Genomic DNA, 27754 nt, shown 5'->3' with positions numbered 1-27754 from the left:
TTGCATGTTCATTTACTTACAAGGGTTTCTCTACAATCTTTTACTTATAAGGGTTCCTGTACGGTCATTTACTTATAAGGACTTCTCTACAATCATTTACTTACCAGGGTTTCTCTACGATCATTTACTTACCAGGGTTCCTCTACAATCATTTACTTATAAGGACTCCTCTACAATAATCTACTCATAAGGGCTCCTTTACAATCCTTTAATTATAAGGACTCTACAATCACTTACATACAGTATAAAGAATCCCGTACAATCAAACATGACGTTCGTCTTCGTCCGATCCGGCTGCCAGCCGCTTTACAACAAGGGAATGAGAGACGTCAGCTAGAAGCAATTTTATTTAAGCATTTGAAAATAAGTTTAATATATAAATATATATATAATTGTATACATATAATATACATGTACATTAAGCGCTCAACAATGGCTTCCTTATCATTTAGCAGGAAAAATCTTAAACTATATCGTGAGGGAGTAAGTTGAACTGACGTGTCCAGGTTTCAACGAGGCGATGCAGCGACTATAGGAAAATACTTGAGTTTGGTCTATTCCCTTGGGAGTGATCAAGGGAACTACTCCTAACCTTGAAGTGTAGGTCAAAGAGAACGGCTTCTACCTCCAACCGTACGAGTTTGATACCAGAAGCGGTATTGCACCAGTGCAGAATGTGCAGGGTTCGACCCTGAAATAGCTTAAAGCGAAGTGTCTAGCAGTATGTAGCAGAATGCGTTATAAAAGTTATACATATCACTCTATGTAACCTATTATTGGATAATGAATTTTAATCACCCTATCTAACAGTCTCATGCTGAAGAGGAGTGCCGACGATTTCAAATGTACGACCGGTGTAGTCGTATTTTATACATTTGTGAATATCCTGTGCTTATGATTTTATACAAAATGCTATCTATGAATAAATAATAAATATCTCTAAAATCTGTATATAATTCTTAATCCCTGTATGATAACATCATCTGCACAATTATTATCTAGAAACTTTGCATAGCAGTAGCTATGAATTACTATGTACGTAAAAGTAAGTATATGACTCGCAGTAGCCGATTATGCTGACGATAGGAACACCACTTACGGATACTTTTCGTAACAGCACACACATGTGAAATACACTTCTGATATGACATTAAAGGCACCATCACTTCAGTTAGCTTATTAACAAAAATGTCACCGATATCATAAAGTTTGTATATCTCACTCTTAATAAATAAGCAGAAAGTGCAGATAAGTAAAAAAAAAATCTACAGTTCATCACAGAAATATCGTTAAAACTGGCATCTACAGCAGTCTCGATGTCACATTACGAAGCTCCGCGCAGCTCCCTTCTCGTCAGGTGTCCCCGAAGAGCCGCCTGGATCCTCACCACAGCCTGGATCACAGCCGGATCACTCAAATCTAGACTCTCTTGACCCCTTTCTCTCAGCGCCCTTCGAGCCTTGAAGCCCCGGAAACCAGCTTGGATTTTTGTAGCCGCTTCTTCGGGTGTCAGGTCCCTCGCAGCCTTCGACTCGGAAACAGCAGTAGATTTTTTGGCGGCCAACCGCCTCCTGGCGATAAACCCACGAATGCCGGCCTGCAGAGTGACGACAGCCTTGATAACGTCTGGATCTTCAGGAAGGCCATCTACCTTGCACATCCTCTCCTCCAGGACGCTGGCGACAAGGACGTCTCTCGCGAGACTTCCGCGCCTCGCTTCGCTCTGGGCAGCTTCCATGCTGGCCCGTCTGTTCTGCAGACCCCGTGGGAGGCTCGTGTACGAGGGCTTCCCGGAGGAGTCTTTGAGGCCCTTCCTTGCTTTATAACCCCTAAACACAGACTGAATTTTCGTTGCAGCTTTGGCCTCTTTGTCTGACTTCGCGTGGCCTCGGTCATCTGTGCGCCTTTTTCCCAACTGTCTTCTGCTCTGATAACCCCGGAAGGCACTCTGAATCTTAACCGCTGCTCTGGAAAGCTCCTCTTCATTGATATTGGCTGAAAAGATATCTGGAGATGGACTAATATCTCTGCTGGAAATGTTGGACCAATCACTGTCACCCTGGTATGCCGCATCCAAATTGTCGGTCAACTCACCCTCAGCAAAAGGGACGGCAGAGTTATTGTCTACGTCTGTAATGACAATTGACGGTTCAATTATAGCGCTAGATCTATTCTTCTGTTTTTCCTTCAAAGATTTCCTAATTTTAAAACCTCTGAATACAGATTGAATTCTAATAGCAGCGTCCTCTAAGCTTAAAACGTCTTCAACATCTTCGTAATCGCCGCCATCCGAGTCCATTGTGAGGTTATTCATCTTTATTCTAATGGGAACGGTGCTTTTCTTTCCCCTGCTGGAAACCCTAGATGAGGGTGACTTTGTATTCTTCATTAGCTTCCTCGCTTGAAACCCTCTGTAAGATGCCTGGATCCTAGTGGCCGCCTTTTCTAAGTCGTCGCTAATGTCAGAAGGCTTCGTAGAATTGGACTTCCTTCCCTTCATTTGCTTGCGAGTCAGGTAGCCTCTCATCCCTGCCTGGATTTTGGCAGCAGCATTTTTTACGTCTGGATCTGTCAGGTCTATGTCGGATGCCGCTGATTCCTCATTGGATTTTCCGGTCTGGTTGCCAGTCTTTCTGAAATCTTTCCTTACCTTGTGACCTCTGAAAGATGACTGTATCTTTAGAGCAGCCATTTGTATTTCAGGGTCATTCAAATCCACATCAATGTCCTTTTCCTTTTCTGGAGATTTAGAAGCTCTGAGAGATTTCCTTGTCTTGAACCCTCTGAAAGATGATTGGATAATCTCTGCTGCCTTTTGCAGTTCAGGATCTGTAAGATCTATGTTGTCTATGTCATCTTCAGGAAGCTCTGAAGATTTACCGTCTTTCTTTGACTTGAAATTCCTAAACGACATTTGTATCACTCTGGCAGCTTCCTCTACTTGAGGGTCATTCAGATCTATATCAAGACCATTGTCCTTGTCTGGAGATTTAGAAGCTCTAAGAGATTTCCTTGTCTTGAACCCTCTGAAAGATGACTGGATAATCTCTGCTGCCTTTAGCAGTTCAGGATCCGTAAGATCTATGTTTTCTATGTCATCTTCAGGAAGCTGTGAAGATTCACCGCCTTTCTTTGACTTGAAATTCCTAAAGGACGATTGTATCACTCTGGCAGCTTCCTCTACTTGAGGGTCATTCAGATCTATATCAAGACCATTGTCCTTTTCTGGAGATTTAGAAGCTCTAAGAGATTTCCTTGTCTTGAACCCTCTGAAAGATGACTGGATAATCTCTGCTGCCTTTAGCAGTTCAGGATCCGTAAGATCTATGTTGTCTAACTCATCTTCTGGAAGCTGTGAAGATTCACCGTCTTTCTTTGACTTGAAATTCCTAAAGGACGATTGTATCACTCTGGCAGCTTCCTCTACTTGAGGGTCATTCAGATCGATATCAAGACCATTGTCCTTTTCTGGTGATTTAGAAGCTCTGAGAGATTTCCTTGTCTTGAACCCTCTGAAAGATGACTGGATAATCTCTGCTGCCTTTTGCAGTTCAGGATCTGTAAGATCTATGTTGTCTAACTCATCCTCTGGAAGCTGTGAAGATTCGCCGTCTTTCTTTGACTTGAAATTCCTAAAGGACGTTTGTATCACTCTGGCAGCTTCCTCTACTTGAGGGTCATTCAGATCTATATCAAGACCATTGTCCTTTTCTGGTGATTTAGAAGCTCTGAGAGATTTCCTTGTCTTGAACCCTCTGAAAGATGACTGGATAATCTCTGCTGCCTTTACCAGTTCAGGATCCGTAAGATCTATGTTGTCTAACTCATCTTCTGGAAGCTGTGAAGATTCACCGTCTTTCTTTGACTTGAAATTCCTAAAGGACGTTTGTATCACTCTGGCAGCTTCCTCTACTTGAGGGTCATTCAGATCTATATCAAGACCATTGTCCTTTTCTGGTGATTTAGAAGCTCTGAGAGATTTCCTTGTCTTGAACCCTCTGAAAGATGACTGGATAATTTCTGCTGCCTTTTGCAGTTCAGGATCTGTAAGATCTATGTTTTCTATGTCATCTTCAGGAAGCTGTGAAGATTCACCGTCTTTCTTTGACTTGAAATTCCTAAAGGACGTTTGTATAACTCTGGCAGCTTCCTCTACTTGAGGGTCATTCAGATCTATATCAAGACCATTGTCCTTGTCTGGAGATTTAGAAGCTCTAAGAGATTTCCTTGTCTTGAACCCTCTGAAAGATGACTGGATAATCTCTGCTGCCTTTAGCAGTTCAGGATCTGTAAGATCTATGTTTTCTATGTCATCTTCAGGAAGCTGTGAAGATTCACCATCTTTCTTTGACTTGAAATTCCTAAAGGACGATTGTATCACTCTGGCAGCTTCCTCTACTTGAGGGTCATTCAGATCTATATCAAGACCATTGTCTTTTTCTGGAGATTTAGAAGCTCTGAGAGATTTCCTTGTCTTGAACCCTCTGAAAGATGACTGGATAATCTCTGCTGCCTTTTGCAGTTCAGGATCTGTAAGATCTATGTTGTCTAACTCATCTTCAGGAAGCTGTGAAGATTCACCGTCTTTCTTTGACTTGAAATTCCTAAAGGACGATTGTATCACTCTGGCGGCTTCCTCTACTTGAGGGTCATTCAGATCTATATCAAGACCATTGTCCTTGTCTGGAGATTTAGAAGCTCTGAGAGATTTTCTTGTCTTGAACCCTCTGAAAGATGACTGGATAATCTCTGCTGCCTTTTGCAGTTCAGGATCTGTAAGATCTATGTTGTCTAACTCATCTTCTGGAAGCTGTGAAGATTCACCGTCTTTCTTTGACTTGAAATTCCTAAAGGACGATTGTATCACTCTGGCAGCTTCCTCTACTTGAGGGTCATTCAGATCTATATCAAGACCATTGTCTTTTTCTGGAGATTTAGAAGCTCTGAGAGATTTCCTTGTCTTGAACCCTCTGAAAGATGACTGGATAATCTCTGCTGCCTTTAGCAGTTCAGGATCTGTAAGATCTATGTTGTCTAACTCATCTTCTTGAAGCTGTGAAGATTCACCGTCTTTCTTTGACTTGAAATTCCTAAAGGACGATTGTATCACTCTGGCAGCTTCCTCTACTTGAGGGTCATTCAGATCTATATCAAGACCATTGTCTTTTTCTGGAGATTTAGAAGCTCTGAGAGATTTCCTTGTCTTGAACCCTCTGAAAGATGACTGGATAATCTCTGCTGCCTTTTGCAGTTCAGGATCTGTAAGATCTATGTTGTCTAACTCATCTTCAGGAAGCTGTGAAGATTCACCGTCTTTCTTTGACTTGAAATTCCTAAAGGACGTTTGTATCACTCTGGCAGCTTCCTCTACTTGAGGGTCATTCAGATCTATATCAAGACCATTGTCTTTTTCTGGAGATTTAGAAGCTCTAAGAGATTTCCTTGTCTTGAACCCTCTGAAAGATGACTGGATAATCTCTGCTGCCTTTTGCAGTTCAGGATCTGTAAGGTCTATGTTTTCTATGTCATCTTCAGGAAGCTGTGAAGATTCACCGTCTTTCTTTGACTTGAAATTCCTAAAGGACGTTTGTATAACTCTGGCAGCTTCCTCTACTTGAGGGTCATTCAGATCTATATCAAGACCATTGTCCTTTTCTGGAGATTTAGAAGCTCTAAGAGATTTCCTTGTCTTGAACCCTCTGAAAGATGACTGGATAATCTCCACCGCCTTTTGCAGTTCAGGATCTGTAAGATCTATATTTTTTATATCATCTGCGTTACCATTTTCAGGAACCTTTGCAGATCCCAGATCTCTCCTAGTTTTATGTCCTCTGAAGGTGGACTGGATGGTAGTTGCAGCCTTCTGGAGCTCTGGGTCTGAGAGGTCTATACCTAGTATATCTTCTTTTGGCGACTTTGTTGATCTAATTTCCTTTCTTGCCATGTGTCCACGAAAATTAGATTGTATCTTAGTAGCTGCTCTGTTCAATTCTGGGTCTTGTGTATCTATTTCTAATTGAGGCTCCTCAGGCTTTTCCCTCAAAGTCAGTCGAGTTTTGAAGCCTCTAAAGGCAGCCTGAATTACAGTGGCAGCCTTCTCCAACTCTGCGTCGTCCAGATCTACACAAGGATCGCCGTCTCTTCCAGGAGAGGGTGGAGGCCCCTGCTTCGTTTTGAAGGAACGGTAATGAGACTGAATCACCGACGCGGCTTTCTCTAACTCTGGGTCATCCAAATTTAAGTCTATTATCATTTCACCCGAAGGAGACTTCGATTGTTTCAAAGTTTTCCTCGTTTGGAATCCTCTGAAAGAGGACTGAATCTTAGTGGCGGCCTTTTCGAGCTCTGGGTCGCACAAGTCTATCTGTGCGAGTTCGTCTTCCATATTGAGCCCCTCCGAGTCTTTTCCTTTAGCCCTATGTTCCCTAAATGACTTCTGGATTAATGTAGCGGCTTCGTGGAGCTCAGGATCATCTAGATCTACTCCCAAGTCTTCTTCGGCAGTGACTTTGACTGGGCTCCGAGGCTCGGCCAACCTTAAACTCTTCCTCACTTGGTGACCCCGGAAACAAGATTGAATTAGTGATGCCGCTTTATGTAGTTCTTCATCGTTGAAATCTAGATCTTCTTTTACATTGACATGTTGATTGTCTGTTTTTGGATTATTTGAATTAAGATCTTTTCTCGTCTTGAATCCTCGATAGGACGACTGAATTGTAACAGCTGCCTTTTCAAGTGCAGGGTCATTCAAGTCAACGTAATCGCCGGCCACATCGATGTCAGTTTGCGGTGCTGACTTGCGAGATTTAAAATCACGGTAAGATGACTGTATGACACAAGCTGCCTTCAGGAGCTCGGGATCTTCGAGGTCGAGTTCCAAAGGAATGTTTTCACTTAATTCTTTGAGTTCGCGACGCACTTTATAGCCTCGGAAACCAGCCTGAATGATTGTGGCTGCTCTCAGAACTTCAGGGTCGCTTAAATCCGGCTCGTCGCTCTTTTCTCCATCGTCATTCTCCCCTAGAGTTTTGCGAGCCTGAAACCCACGGAACGATGACTGAATTTTGACTGCTGCCTTTTCTACCTCAGGGTCTTTCAAGTCTATGTCGATGACATCAGGATCAGAAGGTTTTTCATCTTTGGCTGCCTTAAAATTCCGATAAGACGACTGGATTGTCATAGCCGCCTTCTGGACTTCCGAATCATCCAAGTCGATATCCACGTCTGATTCTAATTGCGGATGAGGTTGCTTTTGACCCTTTCGGCATTGATAGCCCCGGAAGGAAGACTGGATTAGGGTTGCCGCGTCTTGTAATGCCGGATCTTCAAGGTTGATGTCAAACTGGTCCTTGGTGTCGGAGGACTGCAAGGCTTTCAAATTCTGTCTTGTCTTGAAGCCTCGGAAAGACGACTGTATTGTGACTGCCGCTTTCTGCACTTCAGGGTCCTCGAGATCAATGCAGTCGCCAACTGCCGTCGCTCGGAGTGGTGCTGACTCCGCCGCTTCGGCTTTCCTGGACTGGTGATTCCGAAACGAAGACTGGATGACAACCGCAGCTTTTTGAACCTCAGGGTCATTCAAATCGATGTCCTCTGCTTCGTTAAGATTTTCTACTTCTGGCGTCTGTGACAGGCGATAACTCTTTCTAGCCTGGTAACCTCGGAAATTTGCTTGGATAGATGTCGCGGCTGCGCTGAGTTCGGGGTCATTTAGATCGATTTCATCCAAGGCGGAAGTCTCGGCATTATTACTCACAGTCGTGTCTTTGTCTTTTAGGTCTTTTCTGGCTTTATAGCCCCTGAAGCCGGCTTGAATTTTGGTTGCGGCTTGGATCAGTTCGTCGTCGGCTGTGGGAGTTGCCTGAAATTTTAGAAGGAAGATTAGAAATTGGATGATGTTGGTGACTTTATCAATTAGAATATCTATACTTTCCAAATTGTATTGATTTCTTGTCTTTACTTAAGATTTACTAAAATTACTATATTGATAAAAAGGTTTGAGTAACATTGAAGAAAAACTTGTCTTAACTTAATGTTTACTAAAATTACTTTATTAATAAAAAGTTTTGAGTAACATTGAAGACAAATTGGCACGGTTTATCCTTGAATTTAACAACCGAACAATTACAAATTTATTTTTTTTATAAATTTCCCTATGAAGGAAGAACAAATCTTCTCAAACATCAAACAGTATGAAAATTCAGTGCCCTTTTTTTTTGTGATCAAGACAATATCCAGTCGTGAACAAGACAAGTTTCAAGAAACAGTCAAACAAATGCAACAGAGATCTTGGAAGTGGACAAGACACAGCATAACACAGAGTGAGGAAAGTGTGCAGCAGATGTTGGAATTAGTTACGAGTAAGAGAGCCTAACGACAGAACATTCTCCGGAGAATGTGACGCAGACAACTACCTGTCTCTCACAAACAAATGGCCGTGAAAAAAAAAATCTCTCTTGCTTACCTGCGTGTACAAATGAAAATATTACAGTCAAGTGCCATTTTTGGGGGTACTACCTATACCTTTTTGATGCAAGTCTTTTGCTACATACCAGAACATCTATTGGTGAACATGAATGGGCATAAATATAACCTCTAAATACATTTCAGTCATGTAGTCTAGGACTGTCAAGCATGAGGTCTATGTACAGTGTGCAAATCACGAGTCTTCTTCTTCCCGGTATCTGCTGTGCTTCCCAGGCACCGACCATGCAAGGGTAGTGCGTGCGATGGGGTACTTTCATTCTTTCCGTCAGTGACTATTCTCTTTAAATCACCTATTCTTCCGATGCCGTCGTATCAATCGGTTATTCTCTGACAGCCTGCCGTGCAGGAGACAGAAACCGTTTCCCCCTAACTCTAGTTATCTTCTCCGTGCCGTGAGCTTCATGATTGCCTTTGAAGGTTTCTTGTGATTTCAGTTCACTATGTCCGTAAGACTTTCTCACTAACTCTAGATATCTTTTCTTGATGATTGCCTTTGAAGGTTTCCTGTGATTTCAGTTCACTATATTCTTAAGTGAAGTATTCATGTTCCATCCGTTGAGCTGTGCATATCAATTCCTCCATGCCTGTGTCTTCATTGCGGATGCAAATCAAAAGTTGTGCGTATATTCGATAGGAACTGTAACAATTTTTTATGGCTTCAAATTTCTTCATCTCTGAGATACTGTGTTGAATTCAAGAGAAGGGATGGAGACGTCCCGAGTGCAAATGCTATACCTCCAAAAATTATAAGCAGATTAAACTAGCCCTCGAGGCCTTCCGGGAAAGCCTCTTGGCGTATCATTTTCCTGATGGCTGGATCAGGACCAGGAGTTGGTGGTCTGTGTAGTACGAAAGTATTGTAAGGCCTGCATGGAGTCCTTTCCTTGTCTTTGTCACTATGAACATTGTCTTTACCTTTCTGTTGCTCCGAATCATCTGTGTTCTTTAATTCTGCAGGAGAAATTAGTCTTCCTTTGTTCATACAGTAGTCACAGCTAGGAACCTTTTGGTATTCTTGGTTTCTCTCCTTTGTATAGGCAGGGCCTCCTTTGTTCTCTACTGTCTTGCACACGTCTGTTACGATGACATTGCCCCTCAAGTCTTTGTGAGTAGAATCCGGTGAAACTGACGATTGCAACTCTTTTGCGTTCGCGAGTGGAATTATCTCATTAATCTCACTGTCACTCTCGCGCGTCTCCTCGTCGAATCTAACGGTCGGTTTTTCCTGTGAGTCTACGGTGAAACCCTCTTCAATAGTGCCATTAGAAAGGGCTTGAATGTGAAGGATGCCAGAAATCTTACCCTCAGGATCCAAGACATCTTTCGCCAACTCTGCCGCACATTCTGCGTCATTCTTCTTCTCTCCCGTTTCAAGAGAGTTTCCTGGAATACCAACTACATCTTGGACTGATTCCTTAGGCTCATTTCCATTCAACTTTACAGATCCTGTCAAGTCTTCGTCTCCTGTTCTTGTGACGTATTCAGAGTCCTCTATTTTAAGTGGTTCTTTTCTATCGGATAGACTGTCAGCTGTTTCTGTGCATCTTACCTGTCCATTCAAATCTTTGTTGAGTTCCTCTGTGCCCTGTTCCAAGATTTTTATGACGAAGGTGCTGGCGTTAACCTTGACGAGTTCCAGAGAGCTTTCTGAAATATCACTGGTTCCTTCATTGCCATTGGTTAGTTCTGACACTAAACTGACAGTTTGTACCTTCTCATTCTTATCTGGCGATTCCTCGCCTTCCATCACTATTTCAAAGTTTTCCTTTGCTGATTTCACTATAACTTCACTGGATTTCTCACCATCACCACTTTCTTTCACGATGCTTCCTTGCATGTCGTCTGGGCCACGAGGACTCTCCACTTTAATATCCACGGAATGATACACTCTAATTTCAGGAACACCGTTTTGTTCTGAGCTTCTCTTCACAACACTGGGATTTTCATCTGCACCTTGTTTTTTCTGTATTATATTTTGATTGACAGACCCTGTATTCTCTCTAGCGAGACTCTCCAGATCTGAACTCTCAAGACGTTTGGTGGAAATTACTGCATTTTCTTTTATATCCTCAAGTTTGCCAGAGGTTTCTCCAACTATTTTATCCAGATCATTATGTCCTACTGCATGATTGCCAATTATTCCAATCTCTTCTTCATCTGCCGGTTTCAGGTCTAAGTTTACGGACATGTCAACAAAGTCATTATCTTTGAAATCCTTAGCAACGTTTGCATTCAGTTCAATCTTGTTTCTCAGGTTCCAATTCAGATCTCTTGGGCTTTCGACGTCATCTACTGCATCGACAAATGAGCGACGCCCGTCTGCTCTCCCACTCAGACCGCTGCTAACTACATCATTTTCTGACTTATCATTGCCTTCTTGGGATACTTTGTCATTGACTCGGCCCTCACCTTTCTCATCGTGTTTATTGACAAATTCATTGCAACTGGATTTACTGTCTACAATTTGAATAAGGTTACTAGGTTCTTCCCATTTATTGGTGTCCTTTCCATCAACAGTTTTAAACTGACTTAACTTAGAGTCCACAATATTTCCACCAATGCGACCAAAACCCTCACCGCCATCTTCAGCCATTTCACGCGCATCTTTGTCTACTACTATCCAATCCATGTCGTCAGGAAAGTCTTCATCAACCGTATTTTGATGTTTCATTACTCTCGTAAATTTTCCTGCCTTAACCTTTCCTCCGCCAATGGGGGGTTGGGCATATCCCTGAGATTTTGCTGGCTCTTTGCTGAGATCAAATTTCTGTGAGCGGAACGAACCTCCTTTTCCCACTACAGTTTCAGCGAAGTCTCGAGGGCCATCATTTCCTTTTGGCAGAGGATGGGTCATATAATATTCACCAGTTTCAGAATCTTCATTTTCCCAGGGTACTTTAAAATTGCTAATTCCTTTCACATTTTCATCAGACAGAAGCACTTCTCCTTTCAGGACATTTTTATCATGATCGTCAACCTCTGCACTTTCTCCTGCTGTAGGTGCATCATGTGTAGCTTCTGCTTCATCTACGGCCTCAGCAATTTCTTCCGCTGCAGGGACATCAGGTGTATCTTCCACTGAATCTGAAGCCTCAGCACTTTCTTCCGCAGCAAGTGCATCAGGTGTAGCTTCTGCTGAGTCTGCAATCTCAGCACTTTCTTCTGCAGAAGGTGTGTCAGGTGTAGCTTCTGCTGCGTCTACAGTCTCAGCACTTTCTTCAGCAGCAGGTGCATCACTTGTAGCTTCTGCTGCGTCTGCTGTCTCAGCACTTTTTTCTACAGCAGGTGCGTCAAGTGTAGCTTCTGCTGCGTCTGCAGTCTCAGCACTTTCTTCTACAGCAGGTGCGTCAAGTGTAGCTTCTGCTGCGTCTGCTGTCTCAGCACTTTCTTCTACAGCAGGTGCGTCAAGTGTAGCTTCTGCTGCGTCTGCAGTCTCAGCACTTTCTTCTACAGCAGGTGCGTCGAGTGTAGCTTCTGCTGCGTCTGCTGTTTCAGCACTTTCTTCTACAGCAGGTGCGTCAGGTGTAGCTTCTGCTTCGTCTGCAGTCTCTGCACTTTCTTCATCAGCAGGTGCGTCAGGTGTAGCTTCTGCTGTGTCTGCAGTCTCTGCACTTTCCTCTGCAGCAGGTGCATCAGGTGTAGCTTCTGCTGTGTCTGCAGTCTCAGTACTTTCTTCATCAGCAGGTGCATCAGGTGTAGCTTCTGCTGCATCTGCAGTCTCAGTACTTTCTTCATCAGCAGGTGCATCAGGTGTAGCTTCTGCTGTGTCTGCAGTCTCAGTACTTTCTTCAGCAGCAGGTGCATCAGGTGTAGCTTCTGTTATGTCTGTAGTCTCAGCACTTTCCTCTGCTGCAGGTGCCTCAGGTGTAGCTTCTGCTGCATCTGCAGTCTCTGCACTTTCCTCTGCTGCAGGTGCGTCAGGTGTAGCTTCTGCTGCGTCAGCAGTCTCAGCACTTTCCTCTGCTGCAGGTGCGTCAGGTGTAGCTTCTGCTGCGTCTGCAGTCTCTGCACTTTCCTCTGCTGCAGGTGCGTCAGGTGTAGCTTCTGCTGCGTCTGCAGTCTCAGCACTTTCCTCTGCTGCAGGTGCGTCAGGTGTAGCTTCTGCTGCAGGTGCGTCAGGTGTAGCTTCTGCTGCGTCTGCAGTATCTGCAATTTCCTCTGCTGCAGGTGCCTCAGGTGTAGCTTCTGCTGGGTCTGCAGTCTCTGCACTTTCCTCTGCTGCAGGTGCCTCAGGTGTAGCTTCTGCTGCGTCTGCAGTCTCTGCACTTTCCTCTGCTGCAGGTGCCTCAGGTGTAGCTTCTGCTGCGTCTGCAGTCTCTGCACTTTCCTCTGCTGCAGGTGCCTCAGGTGTAGCTTCTGCTGCGTCTGCAGTCTCAGCACTTTCCTCTGCTGCAGGTGCGTCAGGTGTAGCTTCTGCTGCGTCTGCAGTCTCTGCACTTTCCTCTGCTGCAGGTGCCTCAGGTGTAGCTTCTGCTGCGTCTGCAGTCTCAGCACTTTCCTCTGCTGCAGGTGCCTCAGGTGTAGCTTCTGCTGCATCTGCAGTCTCAGCACTTTCTTCGGCAGCAGTTACATCAGGTGTAGTTTCTGCTACGTCTGCAGTCTCTGCACTTTCTTCGGCAGCAGGTGCGTCAGGTGTAGCTTCTGATGGGTCTGCAGTCTCAGCACTTTCTTCAACAGCAGGTGCATCAGTTGTAGTTTCTACTGCATCTGCAGTCTCAGTACTTTCCTCTGCAGCAGGTGCGTCAGGTGTAGCTTCTGCTGCACCTGCAATCTCAGCACTTTCTTCAACAGCAGGTGCATCAGTTGTAGCTTCTGCTGCATCTGCAGTCTCTGCACTTTCCTCTGCTGCAGGTGCGTCAGGTGTAGCTTCTGCTGCGTCTGCAGTCTCAGCACTTTCCTCTGCTGCAGGTGCGTCAGGTGTAGCTTCTGCTGCGTCTGCAGTCTCTGCAATTTCCTCTGCTGCAGGTGCCTCAGGTGTAGCTTCTGCTGGGTCTGCAGTCTCTGCACTTTCCTCTGCTGCAGGTGCCTCAGGTGTAGCTTCTGCTGCGTCTGCAGTCTCTGCACTTTCCTCTGCTGCAGGTGCCTCAGGTGTAGCTTCTGCTGCGTCTGCAGTCTCTGCACTTTCCTCTGCTGCAGGTGCCTCAGGTGTAGCTTCTGCTGCGTCTGCAGTCTCTGCACTTTCTTCTGCAGCAGGTGCGTCAGGTGTAGCTTCTGCTGCGTCTGCAGTCTCGGCACTTTCTTCAGCAGCAGGTGCGTCAGGTGTAACTTCGGCTGCGTCTGCTGTCTCAGCACTTTCTTCATCACCAGGTGCGTCAGGTGTAGCTTCTGTTGCGTCTGCAGTCTCTGCACTTTCTTCGGCAGCAGGTGTGTCAGTTGTAGCTTCTGCTGCATCTGCAGTCTCTGCACTTTCTTCGGCAGCAGGTGCCTCAGGTGTAGCTTCTGCTGCGTCTACGGCCTCAGCGCTTTCTTCAACAGCAGGTGCATCAATTGTAGCTTCTGCTGCGTCTGCAGTCTCTGCACTTTCCTCTGCACCAGATGTGTCAGGTGTAGCTTCTGCTGCGTCTGCAGTCTCAGCACTTTCTTCAACAGCGGGTGCATCAGTTGTAGCTTCTGCTGTGTCTGGTGTCTCAGCACTTTCTTCATCACCAGGTGCGTCAGGTGTAGCTTCTGCTGAGTCTGCAGTCTCAGCACTTTCTTCAGCAGCAGTTACATCAGGTGTAGTTTCTGCTGCATCTGCAGTCTCAGAACTTTCTTCAACAGCAGGTGCATCAATTGTAGCTTCTGCTGCGTCTGCAGTCTCTGCACTTTCCTCTGCACCAGGTGCGTCAGGTGTAGCTTCTCCTGCGTCTACCGTCTCTGCACTTTCTTCATCACCAGGTGCGTCAGGTGTAGCTTCTGCTGCATCTGCAGTCTCAGCACTTTCCTCTGCAGCAGGTGCGTCAGGTGTAGCTTCTGTTGCGTCTGCAGTCTCGGCACTTTCTTCTGCAGCAGGTGCATCAGGTGTAGCTTCTGCTGCATCTGCAGTCTCTGCACTTTCTTCGGCAGCAGGTGCGTCAGGTGTAGCTTCTGCTGCGTCTGCAGTCTCAGCACTTTCTTCGGCAGCAGGTGCGTCAGGTGTAGCTTCTGCTGCATCTGCAGTCTCAGCACTTTCCTCTGCAGCAGGTGCGTCAGTTGTAGCTTTTGCTGCATCTGCAGTCTCTGCACTTTCTTCGGCAGCAGGTGCGTCAGGTGTAGCTTCTGCTACGGCTGCAGTCTCAGCACTTTCTTCTACAGCAGTTACATCAGGTGTAGTTTCTGCAGCGTCTGCAGTCTCTGCACTTTCTTCGGCTGCAGGTGCGTCAGGTGTAGCTTCTGCTTCGTCTGCAGTCTCAGCACTTTCTCCAACGGCAGGTGCATCAATTGTAGCTTCTGCTGCATCTGCAGTCTCAGCACTTTCTTCAGCAGCAGTTACATCAGGTGTAGTTTCTGCTGCGTCTGCAGTCTCAGCACTTTCTTCGGCTGCAGGTGCGTCAGGTGTAGCTTCTGCTGCGTCTGCAGTCTCAGCACTTTCTTCAACAGCAGGTGCATCAATTGTAGCTTCAGCTGCGTCTGCAGTCTCTGCACTTTCTTCTGCAGCAGGTGCGTCAGTTGTAGCTTCCGCTGCATCTGCAGTCTCAGCAATTTCTTCAGCAGCAGTTACATCAGGTGTAGTTTCTGCTGCGTCTGCAGTCTCTGCACTTTCTTCTGCAGCAGGTGCGTCAGTTGTAGATTCTGCTGCGTCTGCAGTCTCAGCACTTTCTTCAGCAGCAGTTACATCAGGTGTAGTTTCTGCTGCATCTGCAGTCTCTGTACTTTCCTCTGCACCAGGTAAGTCAGTTGTAGCTTCTGCTGCGTCTGCAGTCTCAGCACTTTCTTCATCACCAGGTGCGTCAGGTGTAGCTTCTGCTGCATCTGCAGTCTCAGCACTTTCTTCAGCAGCAGTTACATCAGGTGTAGTTTCTGCTGCATCTGCAGTCTCTGCACTTTCTTCTGCAGCAGGTGCGTCAGGTGTAGCTTCAGCTGCGTCTGCAGTCTCAGCACTTTCTTCAGCAGCAGTTACATCAGGTGTAGTTTCTGCTGCGTCTGCAGTCTCTGCACTTTCCTCTGCACCAGGTGCGTCAAGTGTAGCTTCTGCTGCATCTGCAGTCTCAGCACTTTCTTCAACAGCAGGTGCATCAGTTGTAGCTTCTGCTGCGTCTGCTGTCTCAGCACTTTCTTCATCACCAGGTGCGTCAGGTGTAGCTTCTGCTGCATCTGTAGTCTCAGCACTTTCTTCAACAGCAGGTGCATCAATTGTAGCTTCTGCTGCGTCTGCAGTCTCTGCACTTTCCTCTGCACTAGGTGCGTCAGGTGTAGCTTCAACTGTGTCTGCAGTCTCAGCACTTTCTTCAACGGCAGGTGCATCAGTTGTAGCTTCTGCTGCGTCTGCAGTCTCAGCACTTTCTACATCACCAGGTGCGTCAGTTGTAGCTTCTGCTGCATCTGCAGTCTCAGCACTTTCCTCTGCAGCAGGTGCGTCAGTTGTAGTTTCTGCTGCGTCTGCAGTCTCTGCACTTTCCTCTGCAACAGGTGCGTCAGTTGTAGCTTCTGCTGCGTCTGCTATCTCAGCATTTTCTTCAGCAGCAGGTGCATCAGGTGTGGCTTCTGCTGCGTCTGCAGTCTCTGCACTTTCTTCGGCAGCAGGTGCGTCAGGTGTAGCTTCTGCTGCGTCTGCAGTCTCAGCACTTTCTTCAACAGCAGGTGCATCAGTTGTAGCTTCTGCTGCATCTGCAGTCTCAGCACTTTCCTCTGTAGCAGGTCCGTCAGGTGTAGCTTCTGCTGCGTCTGCAGTCTCTGCACTTTCTTCTGCAGCAGGTGCGTCAGGTGTAGCTTCTGCTGTGTCTGCAGTCTCAGCACTTTCTTCTGCAGCAGGTGCATCAGGTGTAGCTTCTGCTGTTTCTGCAGTCTCGGCACTATCTTCAGCAGCAGGTGCATCAGTTGTAACTTCTGCTGCGTCTGCAGTCTCTGCACTTTCCTCTGCAGCAGGTGCGTCAGGTGTAGCTTCTGCTGTGTCTGCAGTCTCAGCACTTTCTTCTGCAGCAGGTGCGTCAGGTGTAGCTTCTGCTGTGTCTGCAGTCTCAGCACTTTCTTCTGCAGCAGGTGCATCAGGTGTAGCTTCTGCTGTGTCTGCAGTCTCGGCACTTTCTTCAGCAGCAGGTGCATCAGTTGTAACTTCTGCTGTGTCTGCAGTCTCTGCACTTTCCTCTGCAGCAGGTGCGTCAGGTGTAGCTTCTGCTGCGTCTGCAGTCTCAGCACTTTCCTCTGCAGCAGGTGCATCAGGTGTAGCTTCTGCTGCGTCTGCAGTCTCAGCACTTTCTTCTGCAGCAGGTGCATCAGGTGTAGCTTCTGCTGCGTCTGCAGTCTCAGCACTTTCTTCTGCAGCAGGTGCATCAGGTGTAGCTTCTGCTGTGTCTGCAGTCTCGGCACTTTCTTCAGCAGCAGGTGCATCAGTTGTAACTTCTGCTGCGTCTGCAGTCTCTGCACTTTCCTCTGCAGCAGGTGCATCAGTTGTAACTTCTGCTGCGTCTGCAGTCTCAGCACTTTCTTCTGCAGCAGGTGCATCAGGTGTACTTCTGCTGCGTCTGCAGTCTCAGCACTTTCTTCTGCAGCAGGTGCATCAGGTGTAGCTTCTGCTGTGTCTGCAGTCTCGGCACTTTCTTCAGCAAGGTGCATCAGATGTAACTTCTGCTGCGTCTGCAGTCTCTGCACTTTCCTCTGCAGCAGGTGCATCAGGTGTAGCTTCTGCTGCGTCTGCAGTCTCAGCACTTTCCTCTGCAGCAGGTGCATCAGGTGTAGCTTCTGCTGCGTCTGCAGTCTCAGCACTTTCTTCAGCAGCAGGTGCATCAGTTGTAACTTCTGCTGCGTCTGCAGTCTCTGCACTTTCCTCTGCAGCAGGTGCATCAGTTGTAACTTCTGCTGCGTCTGCAGTCTCAGCACTTTCTTCTGCAGCAGGTGCATCAGGTGTAGCTTCTGCTGCGTCTGCAGTCTCTGCACTTTCCTCTGCAGCAGGTGCGTCAGGTGTAGCTTCTGCTGCGTCTGCAGTCTCTGCACTTTCCTCAGCAGCAGGTGCATCAGTTGTAACTTCTGCTGCGTCTGCAGTCTCTGCACTTTCCTCTGCAGCAGGTGCGTCAGGTGTAGCTTCTGCTGCGTCTGCAGTCTCAGCACTTTCTCTGCAGCAGGTGCATCAGGTGTAGCTTCTGCTGCGTCTGCAGTCTCAGCACTTTCCTCTGCAGCAGGTGCATCAGGTGTAGCTTCTGCTGCGTCTGCAGTCTTAGCACTTTCTTCAGCAGCAGGTGCATCAGGTGTAGCTTCTGCTGTGTCTGCAGTCTCAGCACTTTCCTCTGCACCAGGTGCGTCAGGAGTAGCTTCTGCTGCGTCTGCAGTCTCAGCACTTTCTTCAGCAGCAGGTGCATCAGGTGTAGCTTCTGCTGTGTCTGCAGTCTCAGCACTTTCCTCTGCAGCAGGTGTGTCAGGAGTAGCTTCTGCTGCGTCTGCAGTCTCAGCACTTTCTTCAGCAGCAGGTGCATCAGGTGTAGCTTCTGCTGTGTCTGCAGTCTCAGCACTTTCCTCTGCAGCAGGTGTGACAGGAGTAGCTTCTGCTGCGTCTGCAGCCTCAGCACTTTCTTCAGCAGCAGGTGCATCAGGTGTAGCTTCTGCTACGTCTGCAGTCTCAGCACTTTCCTCTGCAGCAGGTTGTCAGGAGTAGCTTCTGCTGCGTCTGCAGTCTCAGCACTTTCTTCATCACCAGGTGCATCAGGTGTAGCTTCTGCTGTGTCTGCAGTCTCAGCACTTTCCTCTGCAGCAGGTGCGTCAGGAAGTAGCTTCTGCTGTGTCTGCAGTGTCAGCACTTTCTTCAGCAGCAGGTGCATCAGGTGTAGCTTCTGCTGTGTCTGCAGTCTCAGCACTTTCCTCTGCAGCAGGTGTGTCAGGAGTAGCTTCTGCTGCGTCTGCAGTCTCAGCACTTTCTTCAACAGCAGGTGCATCAGGTGTAGCTTCTGCTGTGTCTGCAGTCTCAGCACTTTCCTCTGCAGCAGGTGCATCAGGAGTAGCTTCTGCTGCATCTGCAGTCTCAGCACTTTCCTCTGCAGCAGGTGCATCAGGAGTAGCTTCTGCTGCGTCTGCAGTCTCAGCACTTTCCTCTGCAGCAGGTGCATCAGGTGTAGCTTCTGCTGTGTCTGCAGTCTCAGCACTTTCTTCAGCAGCAGGTGCATCAGGTGTAGCTTCTGCTGTGTCTGCAGTCTCAGCACTTTCCTCTGCAGCAGGTGCATCAGGTGTAGCTTCTGCTGCGTCTGCAGTCTCAGCACTTTCCTCTGCAGCAGGTGCATCAGGAGTAGCTTCTGCTGTGTCTGCAGTCTCAGCACTTTCCTCTGCAGCAGGTGCATCAGGAGTAGCTTCTGCTGTGTCTGCAGTCTAGCACTTTCCTCTGCACCAGGTGCGTCAGGAGTAGCTTCTGCTGCATCTGCAGGTTCAGCACTTTCTTCTGCTGCAGGTGCATCAGGTGTAGCTTCTGCTGCGTCTGCAGTCTCTGCACTTTCCTCTGCAGCAGGTGCATCAGGAGTAGCTTCTGCTGTGTCTGCAGTCTCAGCATTTTCTTCAGCAGCAGGTGCATCAGGTGTAGCTTCTGCTGTGTCTGCAGTCTCAGCACTTTCCTCTGCACCAAGTGCGTCAGGATTAGCTTCTGCTGCGTCTGCAGTCTCAGCACTTTCTTCAGCAGCAGGTGCATCAGGTGTAGCTTCTGCTGTGTCTGCAGTCTCAGCACTTTCCTCTGCAGCAGGTGTGTCAGGAGTAGCTTCTGCTGCATCTGCAGTCTCAGCACTTTCTTCAGCAGCAGGTGCATCAGGTGTAGCTTCTGCTGTGTCTGCAGTCTCAGCACTTTCCTCTGCACCAGGTGCGTCAGGAGTAGCTTCTGCTGCGTCTGCAGTCTGAGCACTTTCTTCAGCAGCAGGTGCATCAGGTGTAGCTTCTGCTGTGTCTGCAGTCTCAGCACTTTCCTCTGCAGCAGGTGTGTCAGGAGTAGCTTCTGCTGCATCTGCAGTCTCAGCACTTTCTTCAGCAGCAGGTGCATCAGGTGTAGCTTCTGCTGTGTCTGCAGTTTCAGCACTTTCCTCTGCACCAGGTGCGTCAGGAGTAGCTTCTGCTGCGTCTGCAGTCTCGGCACTTTCTTCAGCAGCAGGTGCATCAGGTATAGCTTCTGCTGCATCTGCAGTCTCAGCACTTTCCTCTGCAGCAGGTTCGTCAGGAGTAGCTTCTGCTGCATCTGCAGTCTCGGCACTTTCTTCTGCAGCAGGTGCATCAGGTGTAGCTTCTGCTGTGTCTCCAGTTTCAGCACTTTCTTCAGCAGCAGGTGCATCAGGTGTAGCTTCTGCTGTGTCCGCAGTCTCAGCACTTTCCTCAGCAGCAGGTTCGTCAGGAGTACCTTCTGCTGCGTCTGCAGTCTCAGCACTTTCTTTTGCAGCAGGTGCATCAGGTGTAGCTTCTGCTGCGTCTACAATTTCAGCACTTTCTTCAGCAGCAGGTGCATCAGATATAACTTCTGCTGTTTCTGCAGTGTCAGCACTTTCTTCAGCAGCAGGTTCGTCAGGTGTAGCTTCTGCTGTGTCTGCAGTCTCAGCACTTTCCTCTTCAGCAGGTGTGTCAGGTGTAGCTTCTGCTGTGTCTGCAGTCTCAGCACTTTCCTCTGCAGCAGGTGTGTCAGGAGTAGCTTCTGCTGCATCTGCAGTCTCAGCACTTTCTTCAGCAGCAGGTGCATCAGGTGTAGCTTCTGCTGTGTCTGCAGTCACAGCACTTTCCTCTGCAGCAGGTGTGTCAGGAGTAGCTTCTGCTGCGTCTGCAGTCTCAGCACTTTCTTCAGCACCAGGTGCATCAGGTGTAGCTTCTGCTGTGTCTGCAGTCTCAGCACTTTCCTCTGCAGTAGGTTCGTCAGGAGTAGCTTCTGCTGTGTCTCCAGTCTCAGCACTTTCTTCAGCAGCAGGTGCATCAGGTGTAGCTTCTGCTGCGTCTGCAGTCTCAGCACTTTCTTCAGCAGCAGGTGCGTCAGTTGTAGCTTCTGCTGCATCTGCAGTCTCGGCACTTTCTTCAGCAGCAGTTACATCAGGTGTTGTTTCTACTGCATCTACAATTTCAGCACTTTCTTCACCAGAAGGTGCCTCAGATATAACTTCTGCTGTGTCTGCAGTCTCAGCACTTTCTTCAGCAGCAGTTACATCAGGTGTAGCTTCTGTTGTGTCTGCATTCTCAGCACTTTCTTCTGCAGCAGGTGCATCAGTTGTATCTTCTGCTGCGTCAGCAGTCTCGGCACTTTCCTCTGCAGCAGGTTCATCTGGTGTAGCTTCTGCTGTGTCTGTAGTCTCGGCACTTTCTTCAGCAGCAGGTACGTCAGTTGTAACTTCTGCTGCGTCTGCAGTCTCCACACTTTCCTCTGCAGCAGGTGCATCAGGTGTAGCTTCTGTTGCGTCTGCAGTCTCTGCACTTTCTTCTGCAGCAGGTGCGTCAGTTGTAGCTTCTGCTGTGTCTGCAGTCTCTGCACTTTCTTCAGCAGCAGGTGCGTCAGGTGTAGCTTCTGTTGCATCTGCAGTCTCTGCACTTTCTTCTGCAGCAGGTGCGTCAGCTGTAGCTTCTGCTGCGTCTGCAGTCTCTGCACTTTCTTCTGCAGCAGGTGCGTCAGGTGTAGCTTCGGCTGCGTCTGCTGTCTCAGCACTTTCTTCAGCACCAGGTGCATCAGTTGTAGCTTCTGCTGCGTCTGCAGTCTCTGCACTTTCTTCAGCAGCAGGTGCATCAGCTGTAACTCCTGCTGCGTCGCCAGTCTCAGCACTTTCTTCTGCAGCAGGTGCATCAGGTGTAGCTTCTGCTGCGTCTGCAGTCTCTGCACTTTCTTCTGCAGCAGGTGCGTCAGGTGTAGCTTCTGTTGCGTCTGTAGTCTCAGCACTTTCTTCAGCAGCAGGTGCATCAGTTGTAACTTCTGCTGCGTCTGCAGTCTCCACACTTTCCTCTGCAGCAGGTGCTTCAGGTGTAGCTTCTGCTGCGTCGCCAGTCTCAGCACTTTCTTCTGCACCAGGTGCATCAGGTGTAGCTTCTGCTGCGTCTGCACTGTCTGCACTTTCTTCTACAGCAGGTCCGTCAGGTGTAGCTTCGGCTGCGTCTGCAGTCTCTGCACTTTCTTCTGCAGCAGGTGCGTCAGGTGTACCTTCTGTTGCGTCTGCAGTCTCTGCACTTTCTTCTGCAGCAGGTGTGTCAGTTGTAGCTTCTGCTGCATCTGCAGTCTCAGCACTTTCTTCCGCAGCAGGTGCGTCAGGTGTAGCTTCTGCTGCATCTGCAGTCTCAGCAATTTCCTCTGCAGCAGGTGCATCAGTTGTAACTTCTGCTGTGTCTGCAGTCTCAGCACTTTCTTCTGCAGCAGGTGCATCAGTTGTAGCTTCTGCTGTGTCTGCAGTCTCAGCACTTTCCTCTGCACCAGGTGCGTCAGTTGTAGCTTCTGCTGCATCTGCAGTCTCAGCACTTTCTTCAGCAGCAGGTGCGTCAGGTGTAGTTTCTACTGCATCTGCAATTTCAGCACTTTCTTCACCAGAAGGTGCCTCAGATATAACTTCTGCTGCGTCTGCAGTCTCAGCACTTTCTTCAGCACCAGGTGCATCAGGTGTGGCTTCTGCTGCGTCTGCAGTGTCTGCACTTTCCTCTGCAGCAGGTTCGTCAGGTGTGGCTTCTGCTGCGTCTGCAGTCTCTGCACTTTCCTCTGCAGCAGGTTCGTCAGGTGTGGCTTCTGTTGCGTCTGCAGTCTCAGCACTTTCCTCTGCAGCAGGTTCGTCAGGTGTGGCTTCTGCTGCATCTGCAGTCTCAGCACTTTCCTCTGCAGCAGGTGTGTCAGGTGTAGCTTCTGCTGCGTCTGCAGTCTCAGCACTTTCTTCAGCACCAGCTTCGTCAGGTGTAGCTTCTGCTGCGTCTGCAGTGTCAGCACTTTCCTCTGCAGTAGGTTCGTCAGGTGTAGCTTCTGTTATGTCTGCAGTCTCTGCTCTTTCTTCAGCAGCAGGTGCGTCAGGTGTAGCTTCTGCTGCGTCTGCAGTCTCTGCACTTTCTTTTGCAGCAGGTGTGTCAGGTGTAGCTTCTGCTGCGTCCGCAGTCTCTGCACTTTCTTCTGCAGCAGGTACATCAGATGTAGTTTCTGCTGTGTCTGCAGTCTCAGCACTTTCTTCAGCAGCAGGTGCATCACTTGTAGCTTCTGCTGCATCTACAGCCTGTGCACTTTCTTCTGTAATGGACGACGCAGCTGTATCTTGTTTTTCAATTAAAGCCTCAGCATTTTGTCCTGTTTCATTCACATCAGTTGCAACCTCTTCTATATATACATTTTCTTCACTTTTTTCTTCTGCTAGTTCTTCATAAACAACTTCTTTTTCATCTATATTTTCAGCACTTTCTTCTTTTTCTGGTAAATTAGGATCAACTCCTTCCACAATCACAATATCCATCATTTCTTCTGCTGCAAGTTCACCAGTGAGTCCTTCGTCTATATCTACAGCATCGGCACTCTCTCCTATGTCTTCCACATTCACAGATTTGTCATTTTCTTCCGTAATGGGGACATCTCCTTTCTCCTCCGCGCCTCGGCTTACACAATCGCCAGTAGCTGAGCTGGGCTGTAGCAGAAGGTCAGTGAGTTGAGCAGCAACGGCAGGCAAGAGAGAAGTTTAGCCATTAGTACCATGAGAGACATGTCTAGGGAAACCAAAGTACTGAGCTGCTAAAAAAACAATCATATTAGGTACTAATGTAAATGTAACTGGCTTGCATACCACATACTAGTAAGGTTATCTACTCGTAAATCAAGAATGATAAATCTGGATCCTTACGCTATCATGCAAAGATAATACTGAACTTATAGAGATTTGTTAATAACATTAAGACTTTTAAATAATCAAAAAAAGAAATCAGAAATGGTCAATATTTGACACCAGCTGGGTCCTGGTGAACACAACTGAAAATGGAAGAAGTTCTGTAAAATAAAAGAAATGTAAACATGTTCCGTAAGAAATAAAAACATGATGTGCATGAAAAAGTTCCCCATTTCAATATGATATCCCACATTTTTGCACCTTTGAAATGACAAGAAAGGGACAGAAATACAAGGAAGTCAAAAGCGACGTGCTTCGATGCGGGTGACGGCATGCAACACATCCAGTCTCAAGTCTATGCGGGTCGTGTATTCAATCTTCGTCGAGGCTGTTTTCACGTCCCGTAAGAAAGTGCGGAAGTTCCCGTGGGTGACTTCGGAAGACAAGACCCGAGTTGGTTTTTTTTTTACTTACTGACAGCCGTGTTCTGTGAAATGTCTCTCGTACTGAAAGAATTAACGTCGTTAGTAGGAACAATGGCACACGGGTGCGGTGTAACAGTAACAACAGGAGTTCCAGATAGGTACGGCATGACAGATACAATGTTCAGTTGCGGCCAAACATCGCTTCGTGCGTCAGAGCAGTCGGAGGGAGATAGCGGAGGCTAACTTTGTCAAAACGTCAATAATTTTGAATTAATTGGGCTTCCCTTTTCATTTTTTATTATTACCTTGAGAGCTTTAAAAGACAAAAACCTTTAGAATGATAAAACAATTAATCACCTTCATTTTTAAATTTAGCTGTACAAATTCTTGATGTAGGAGAATAGACTTATAAAGTACTAGTGGTAGTGAAATTAACTGACAGCAAACAAGGTGTTTAGGGTTTTTTGGATGCATGTTAAACTTTAAGAAAACTTTTTAACAGTGTTTTTATCCAAAGAACTAACTACAAATTTCTTCGTTTTCGTAATTTCAGCAAAGACACTCCTCCGACTGCCTCGACTTTGGTGACATTTCCCGAGCCACTGCAAACTTCTCCACACTGTGGCTCGTCGAACAACAAGGTGTGTGTTCCGGGTGCCAGGTGAGCTTGCGCACACAAACACACAGGAAGACTGGTCTCCGAAATGATGCGGCAATCTTTACTCGTTATTCATTCGTAGATAAAAATAGAACGGAAAAGGAAGAGAAATTTCTCTTTCGTCGTAACTTCATTGAGGTCGGTAGACCTTGCTCGTGAAGATGCATTTTTAAATTTGAGATTTTTTTGTTTAGCTAGTGGAAATTTGTAAGATTCATCTCTCATTAGAATTTATTCAACTTATTTGAGAGAAGATTTGCAGAAAATTTTAATAGCAATCAAGAAAATCCTTTACCTTTTCATTGATAAGTATATTTGACAAGCATTTAAATCGTGTTGAAATAGGGAGACCAGTCTATTAAAAAAAGTAAAAAAATAAAAAATTAGAAAAATGGTGGACTGAAGAAGACCCCATAAGACCAGCCTCGCACAAAAATTTCTCCAGGAGGCATTTTTTCCTCGTGTTCGGCAGCCTTTGAAAAGGCGGAGCCTGTAGAGGTCTTCTGTCAGTTGCAGCACTGACTTTTTGGAGAATCCTAAGTCCCGGGTACGGTCTTAGGACCCAAAGGCAATGCTTGCCCGAAAAAAACCCAATTTAAGATTTTAACTCCAATTCTGTTCAGCACATTTGTTTCATTTAGGTAATTTCAAATCATTAGTATGATGAAGTTGAATGATTTAGCATTTTTGTTCTTTAGTTTAACACGAGGAATTAAATTTTGTGTATTAAAGAAAAGGAATACTTAAATAATAAGTTTACAATTAAATTTTCTGTTTTAAACGATGGAATACTGAGGCAGATTGCGTATGAAGCTGACCAAAAGTGCTGTCACAGAGGGCCGTCGGTGTCTGCGTGAAGCAACAACTGCCAATTTGAAATATGTTTCTGATAAACGACAGACGAGATTTCTTTTCTTGATAAAAGACAAATGAAATATATATTTTTTTTTAATATATAAACGATAGACGAGATATTGTCCCGTAATAAGATCGGAACCTCATCTCGTTTATCGCGCCAAAGTGCGCAGACATTAAAATGTGATGCAGACTGGCGTTCACGGAGACACGAGGACGGCCGTTCCGGAGATCCTCAATTGGTAAACATTTCTTTCTTCCCCCCCACTCACCAATCTGGCATCTTTTACTTTCTATACTCTGAACCCGATACAAACGTCTTGATATCGTCTTTCACTTCGCTGAAGAACTTCTTAAAGCCAAAGCGATTGTCGCTTCGTCGTTGGGATTGGCGTGTGACCTATCGTGAGGTAAGGTGGAATTACAGCGGTAGACGGAAATCGTGCGTGTTTGCACTCATCAAATATGGTCAGTTTAACTCTGCGTTCACAATTGTCTAGATTAAGGTTTCCCCGTCGGCTCTCGTTTGAAGAAATCACCATTACCTTTATCCAAAGATAGCTAGTCAACATTTTAATATTCTTAATGGTATGAAAATGTGATATGCTGACAAGGATCTGAAAAAATGCCTAGTTAGCATTCAGCTATTCTTAATGGCATGCAAATTGTGATAAGTTGACAAGTATCTGAAAAAAATGCCTAGTCAGCATTTAGCTATTTCTTATGGCATGAAAAATATGATAATCTAACTAAGATCTGGAAAAAATGTATCGTCAGCATTTAACTATTCTTAATGGCAAGAAAAAATGGGATACTCCAAATAGAATTGGGGAAAATGTCTATTCAGCAATACACCGACTAGGATCTGGATAAAGATGGTCGTGATTCCCCAGCGAGGCGCTTCCCCCTCACAGCGAGACTCTGAAAGGCTGCTAATTTGTCTGACAGTTTATAAAAGACGTTACAATTTACCATCGTTCTGAGGGGGTTTACAGGTTAAGTATTTGGCTCCATGCATTTGAGACCCAGAGAGCCTTTGATGACTGAACAGCACAGTAATACGTGATTTGTTTGCTCGATCATGAAAAAGTTTACGTCATCTCAGAGTTCTCTTTGCCTCAACGCATTGCAGCAGACATGCATACATTCATGGAAAATCCTATCATACTCTTCGCGTACAGTATTTACAGTTCTGTCACCCAGACAGCTTGTTCCTTCTGTGTGTGAGTTTGTGTGATCCTGTTCTTATAGGAGTTATTTTATGATTGACAACTGATTAAGTGAAACTGTGTCTCTGTGACATTCACTCCTTCAAGATTCGTCGTCAGTTAGATTCATTGAAATATAACAGGGGAAACTGAAGAGTTCTAAAACAAACTTCATTAGCTCTCGGCGACTATTGAATAGAAGAAGATCTCTAATCACAGCACCACAGAATCAGTTGTCATACCATGTTTACGTCATCTGTGTGGTATAAGCTATGAAACTAGGAGATGGGATCTGTCAGTGTGACGGGGTTATTTACAAGGATATTGCTGGTTGGCGGATGTCATGCCTCTCTGGAGCTCACAGTCTCTTGTCGTGACCTTGTTTCCAGAGAGGAGGTTGTTCTTGAATAGAGAGATATGTAAGGAATGATAAGTTAGTGGATAGCATGTCTGAAGGTGGTAGCGTTGTTTACGTAGTTACTTGAGTAATGTCTGAATGCAGTTCAGTTACCTGAGCAATGTCTGGACACTGTTCAGTTACCTGAGCAGTGTCTGGACACTGAACCTGTTCAGTTACCTGAGCAATGCCTGGACATAGTTCAGTAACATGAGCAATGTCTGAACATAGTTCAGTAACATGAGTAATGTCTGGACACAGTTCAGAGGAAAAGGGTTATGATGCAAGGAAAGAGGATGAAGGAACCTTGTGCTCTCTGTCTCATATCAATTTTGACAAGGCGACACCCATGCAATCTTCTTCGGGTATCAACCGAGCGAGACACGATAGAATCGTCCCTTGCTCGTTTTTGCCGAAGCGGCATTTATGACGTCGGAAAAGCTGCCTACACCAGTCTCTCTTATGTACAAGTTGATATAGATACCACAGTCCCCCGTGACGTCATGATGCATGACGGAGTTTACACAAATTGCACATTCAGTTGTATAAACAGCAAGAGGGAGGCGGCACTTGGCACCGCCGTCCCTCGATGAAAACCACACGGGAACATACAAACGGCACGCCACACCGATAAACAGACCATACATAAATAAAAAGAAAACCCGTTTTGATGCCAGAGTGCGCGTGCTGCTGACTTCACGGAAGCCTCGACCATATTACCTTTCCCGCCAAAGCGGACGCTGCTAATTCCTAAGGATGTTTTCATGTTTAGATATGTTTGCCACTACCAAAGAACTGCGAAACATGAAAAAAAATTGGTTATAGCGTCAATCATCTCTCAA

At 46.5% G+C, this 27754-nt stretch overlaps 2 protein-coding genes across 2 annotated transcripts in view; both read right to left on the bottom strand.

Moving 5' to 3' along the window:
* Positions 1 to 369: 369 nt before the first annotated feature.
* Positions 370 to 27754, bottom strand: part of LOC137619186 (uncharacterized) — a 69340-nt gene continuing 41955 nt past the window's right edge. Inside the window, exon 5 of the mRNA XM_068349370.1 lies at positions 370 to 7861. Coding sequence (XP_068205471.1) covers positions 1325 to 7861 — 6537 coding nt within the window. The 3' untranslated portion in view covers positions 370 to 1324. The remainder of the gene's footprint in view (positions 7862 to 27754) is intronic.
* Positions 9248 to 27678, bottom strand: LOC137618604 (platelet binding protein GspB-like). The gene is made up of 8 exons (XM_068348715.1): positions 27633 to 27678; positions 27027 to 27133; positions 24748 to 24807; positions 18974 to 23174; positions 18393 to 18911; positions 17766 to 18227; positions 17254 to 17658; positions 9248 to 17091 (listed from the first exon to the last, which is right to left on the bottom strand). Exons 1-8 carry the CDS (start codon positions 27676 to 27678, stop codon positions 9248 to 9250), a joined length of 13644 nt encoding a protein of 4547 aa, XP_068204816.1.

This window comes from Palaemon carinicauda, chromosome 25 (genome assembly GCF_036898095.1).
Source record: "Palaemon carinicauda isolate YSFRI2023 chromosome 25, ASM3689809v2, whole genome shotgun sequence".
NCBI lineage: Eukaryota > Metazoa > Arthropoda > Malacostraca > Decapoda > Palaemonidae > Palaemon > Palaemon carinicauda.
Note: the sequence above shows the minus strand (reverse complement) of the source record. Positions and strands in the feature narration are given on the sequence as shown.